The 4,914-nt window shown below is 39.1% G+C and overlaps 1 protein-coding gene across 2 annotated transcripts; it reads right to left on the bottom strand.

Annotated features, from left to right (window-relative positions):
• Positions 1–224: 224 nt before the first annotated feature.
• Positions 225–4,436, bottom strand: LOC112185683 (rRNA (cytosine-C(5))-methyltransferase NOP2C). 2 transcript variants are annotated; one of them, XM_024323960.2, is made up of 12 exons: positions 4,170–4,436; positions 3,820–4,081; positions 3,572–3,719; positions 3,342–3,479; positions 3,162–3,224; positions 2,736–2,857; positions 2,205–2,445; positions 1,797–2,008; positions 1,161–1,261; positions 944–1,025; positions 764–825; positions 225–510 (listed from the first exon to the last, which is right to left on the bottom strand). In XM_024323960.2, exons 1-12 carry the CDS (start codon positions 4,373–4,375, stop codon positions 375–377), a joined length of 1,773 nt encoding a protein of 590 aa, XP_024179728.1. In that variant the 5' UTR covers positions 4,376–4,436; the 3' UTR covers positions 225–374. The 2 variants fall into 2 exon arrangements, with proteins under 2 accessions (XP_024179728.1, XP_024179729.1); XM_024323961.2 differs by having other exon boundaries at positions 1,797–1,993.
• Between the last annotated feature and the right edge of the window lie 478 nt (positions 4,437–4,914).

Below are 4,914 nucleotides of genomic sequence, written 5' to 3'. Positions count from 1 at the left end.
TTACTATGGAAGCGTTATCTGCTATGTATGGGATGAGTAGGACAAATAATTATCAACAGCATGAGTTTAGGGGCCAGCCCAACCAATGCTGTTTTGTATGTTGCATGTTCGAACATTAAAATGATGCCTTCTTACCACTTTTAACTCTAAGAATTCATAAAAATTGTGAAACTTCAATTCAATGACTATTTCTATGGTTCAAAGTAAAAGATACACTTTGTAAGTTGTCCAATCTTTAGTCTGTATAATATAGATCCTATTAATAAAGACCACCTTACATCATATTCCAGATAGATGCAAACATATTTATCTGGTTAACTTTGAATTTGAGTTAGATTACATGCGGTATTCATACAACCTAATTTGTGATCCTGTCAAGTTGCAGATTGTTCCAAGTCAGCCTCTTTTGATCCAACTATAAACTTGGCTATGAAAAACCCGATTGTATCAAGCGGAGACGATGGATCGAACCTCTGAACGAGTTCTTCCTGACCAGGTCTTAGCCACTCCCTGTGAGGTCAAGCATATATAGTCAATATGTAGTTTTGATTGTGTGTGAAATTTCTGAACTAGTTATTTGATGTTGTTTTCATCAACAGCAATTTTCTTTTGGTACTTCGGTCAACACATTTGATTTTGACGTCATCAATTGTACAGAAAAGCACAAAGATACGCATGTAGTGATGCAGAAGCATTTATTTCCATATGATACCAACCAAGAATGAGTGTAAACAGTCAAATGTTACTGCAGAAAAGAACTTACTCAGTATATCCATCAGGGAATTCAAAACGGCCAACTAGACCAGGTCCTCCAATTCTGGGGTTCTACAAATCAAAGTCAATGGTATATGTAAAATCAGATTACAATAAAACACATATAGATATCTGTAAAGAGAAAACTAGATAGACCCTCCTAAAAAGTAAAAACAAAATCTAATTGAACCTGTGATGCCAAGGATAGGAATTTGTAGGTATCCAAAGCATATCGAACCACAGCTTCATTCTCTCCAGGATTTATTGTACATCTAGAGAGGAAAACAACATCAGAAGTTCAGCTCAAGGGTAAGATGATACAGAACAGTGAGAAACTTAGTACTTCAAATACGCATCATGTAATTCTTGATATCACAATATGAACAAGAGAAGGCATATCTACTTACGTTGAATACACAAGAACTCCACCCGGACGAACTAGCTGAACAGCCTGATCAAACATTTTCCTTTGATACTTTGCATGTTTTCTCAAGGATTCGACTGTTTCCTGGAATATGCAACTGATGAATGTCAAATCCTCCGAGTAAATATAAAAGAAACTTTTGAAGTATGTTAAAAGTTGAAACCTATACATCTAAATTAAAATTCTGAAATATGTTAAAAGTCAAAACTTCTAAAATATTGTGATGCAAGGGAATAAATTCCCAATGTGGAATTCTATTGTAAACAGCATACAAATGAATGCACTCCCAAATGAGCAGTAAAACCTTCTGGTTCTTTATCTTGCTAGGATATCGCTACTACCCTCCCCAGGTAATGTCAAAACACAACTCATCTTCCAAAGCCTAAGATCCCAAATGAAAAACAGACAAACTTTACCCAAAATTGGCCGACTCTGCAGTACCCTTGTCACTAAAACACCCTTAAATAAGGAAATTAAGTCACAAACCTAACACCTCAACAACTGAACAAGGCACTAAAAAGAATGATAATGCAAATCCAACCAAGAAGAAAAAAGGTACAAAAATCAATCCAAATAAGTAAAAGTGAAAAGAAAACAAGATTTGATTAGACTGTAGTACCTCTCCAGCAAATAGTCGAGGTCTTAAACCAAGAGCAGAGCAGGGAGCATCTAGAAGAACCCGATCAAAGCTGTTGGGAGCAAAGCCTTTTGACTTCTCAGCCTTACCACCCACAGACTGATTTCTTCCTGGACCATTCCGTTTCCTTCGCATATCCTTCCTGATGTCAGCTCTGCTAATGTAAATTCTCTCATTCGCTTTTTCATTGGTAACTAAGACATTGAGTTAGAAAAGAACTTCTAATTTTAGAAAGAAAATGCATAGAATTAAGTTGAAAGGGTGACAACATAGCACTGGTATGGAAAAGAATACTATATATATAGGATGCTATTGTAACTAGTGTAATAAAAAAATTTGTTTTCATTTCACAAGTTTGAGGTGGTTTTTGGGCAGAATCGATTGACCTACCATTTTTCTTAAAATCCTTTTCAGCATTCAACCTTTCTGTGGCAATCACTTCAATTTTCTCTACTTCTGACTTCAACAAGTTGGAACCTTGAATTGTTACATCACAGCTATCCTCAGTGCAGCAATGATTAGTTATATTATCAGATTCATTACGACTACAAACAGCTTTCAGAGCATCAAGTCTGCAAGTGGTAATACAACTAAGGCCCATTTCAGCAGCCAATTTCTGAATATCCAGTACCTGAGAACATGAGAAACCAAAAGCCTTACAGAAAAGAAATCAAGAAGGCAGGAATATTGGTTATGGAACATTGAACTTCACAGAACAATGGAAAGAACTTCATCTTGCACTGGTATGACTTAAATCAGGAACCTAGAATATAACCACATATGAGAACAGCTGGGAACAAAAAGGAGACAACCTCATATAAGGAACTACAGTGCACGAAATGACTTGAATATGATTCAGGAATCAAAAAACAAAGCCAAAGGAGACACAGTCTCTATCATATCTCTAGTTAGGAAGTTGACCTTATTGTGAGATCTATCAGCAGCAACAATTTCCCCTTCATCCTTCATAAGAATTGCAATTGCAGTTGTTTTCCCTCCAGGTGCAGCACACATGTCTAGTATGCGATCACCTTTTTGAGGATCTAAAATGTAAAAGGAAAAACAAGAGACAATAAGAAAATCAATAAGACAAAACAGTCATTCAGAGCTTGATACCAACAGCTAGCTAATTCCAATGGAATGAAGCATGCTCTTATGATAAAAATACCAACCACAAGCAAAGAGAAACCAAATAGGGTAAAGATCACTACTTTGCCGAACACAGAAACTATGATCTTACTTTTGTGATGTTGACACACCAAAATACAACCTTTCAAAACTCAATGATGATTATGAAGCAATAACATGTGTAAGCTGATTCAATAACCAAAATACTGTAATAGGTACCTAGAGCATGAGCAGTGACAATGCTTGGCAGATTTTGAAGAAATATTTCCCCCTCAAGCACGCCTGCATATCCAAACAAAAGATCATTGGAGAGGTCTACAAACTTTTTAAGATTCCACCTTGTTTTGATAAATCTAATAAAGCCTTTGCTAAACATGTAGAAAAGTAATAAAATCATACCACGAAACGAAGGCAGATCATATACTCTGTCACTGAAATCCACAGCAATTCCTTCAGGAGCACGAAAAATCCCAGACCTTGACATCATTGCTTTACCTCGGCCAATATACAGCCCACTCCTTTCAAAATGATAAGGATCTACAAGGACATCATTTTAGCAACTCTATCAACCCACAGTCACTTAAAACAAAACTCATAACATCAATTCAGTATCATGATAAATATGTTACCTGTCTCAGCACCTTGCAGAATAGTCCCTCTAGTGATCCCAACCACCCATCCACCCTCAGCACCGGGCTGCTCGACCGACACCGAAACCGCAACCTCATCCCCCTTCTCAACATGAGCACTGCAAGCCAGTACACCAGGAACATACACCTACATTACAACAAAAAACAACAACAATTTTTCACCTATCACAAACTAACCACAGTTCAAACACATAGAAAACCAAAACCAAACTCGAAAAGGAGCTAACCTCGGCGCCACGAAGAACCGCCTCGGCACATTTCCGGCTCACAAGCACCTCCTTAGGAGGATGCTTCACATTCCCATCCTCATCACACCCGTAATCAACTGAGTGAGGACCTGAGCCCTTCACAAACACCAAGTACTCCAAACCTGGAACTTGACACTTGCAAATTGAAACCCCTTCCAGAATCCCTCTCAACTTCTCGATAACGAAGTCTGGTGTCGACTTCAATGTGTTCACTCTTATACAAGAATAACAAGACGGCCGCCTAACCAAACCAAACCAAACCAAAAGACCAGTCAGAAAACTGAAGACCCAGAATGGAAATAAGAGTGACAGAGAGAGTGGAGAAGTACGTTAAGGCCTTGGAGATGCGAGAGAAATGGGCGGGTCCATAAGCGTTGGACAAGTAGGATTCGACCTCGGGATTCCAACGCAGAGTTGGGTTGTAACTGTAACGCTGTTGGTGTTGGTGTTGGTGTGAAGTCTCCATTGTTATTTTGGGGCGGGTGAAGAAGGTGCTGATGCTTCTTCTGAAAAAGTCCCTCGCTTTCTTCTTCATTCAAAGGGAAGCGGAAGCAGAGCCACCATTGTTGCCCTCCTCGCTTAAGCTCGCTCGGGTCAGGCCTCCGGTTCCGGGTCAGGGTTCCTTGTAGAACTCTGGGCCCAGGCCCATTTACCAGAAGCCGTAAACAATAACAAAACCAAAAAAGGAACCGACTTAAAGAAACCTATATAAAAGGTGACCCGTTTTAGGACATGGCACAGCAGCAGATTAAGACCCGACATTGATTCGGTGTCTGATTGGGACGCACCTTACTTTTCCGGAAAGGGAATCGCGCCAGAAACAAGACTCATGGCTTTGCCATGAGCTGTAGCATTTTTCGGGCTTTCGGGATCGTTTAGGGCCTCAAAACGGCATTTTTCTATTTTACCCGTTTTTGGTTTTCTTAGTTATTTTTGGATTGTTTTCGTTTTTATCCATGGGCCTTAGGGTTTCGTTGTTAGTCACCCTAGGGTACTTTTCTCTTATTTATGCAGCCGCAAGCGGCTGCAGAAGGCATCTTTCATCTTTTAATCAATATAATAGAGATTTTCTCT

Source organism: Rosa chinensis, chromosome 2, assembly GCF_002994745.2.
Source record: "Rosa chinensis cultivar Old Blush chromosome 2, RchiOBHm-V2, whole genome shotgun sequence".
NCBI lineage: Eukaryota > Viridiplantae > Streptophyta > Magnoliopsida > Rosales > Rosaceae > Rosa > Rosa chinensis.
This window is presented reverse-complemented; position numbering and strand designations above follow the sequence as displayed.

Bases quoted from the DNA above. Each gene is read 5' to 3' on its own strand.
- LOC112185683 (XM_024323960.2), bottom strand. From the start codon at position 4,375: ATGAAGAAGAAAGCGAGGGACTTTTTCAGAAGAAGCATCAGCACCTTC. The intron at 2,858-3,161 runs GTACCTATTACA...TTTACATTTTAG, and splicing joins TGTCACTGCTCATGCTCTAG to ATCCTCAAAAAGGTGATCGC. The intron at 1,262-1,796 runs GTACTACAGTCT...TGCATATTCCAG, and splicing joins CTCGACTATTTGCTGGAGAG to GAAACAGTCGAATCCTTGAG.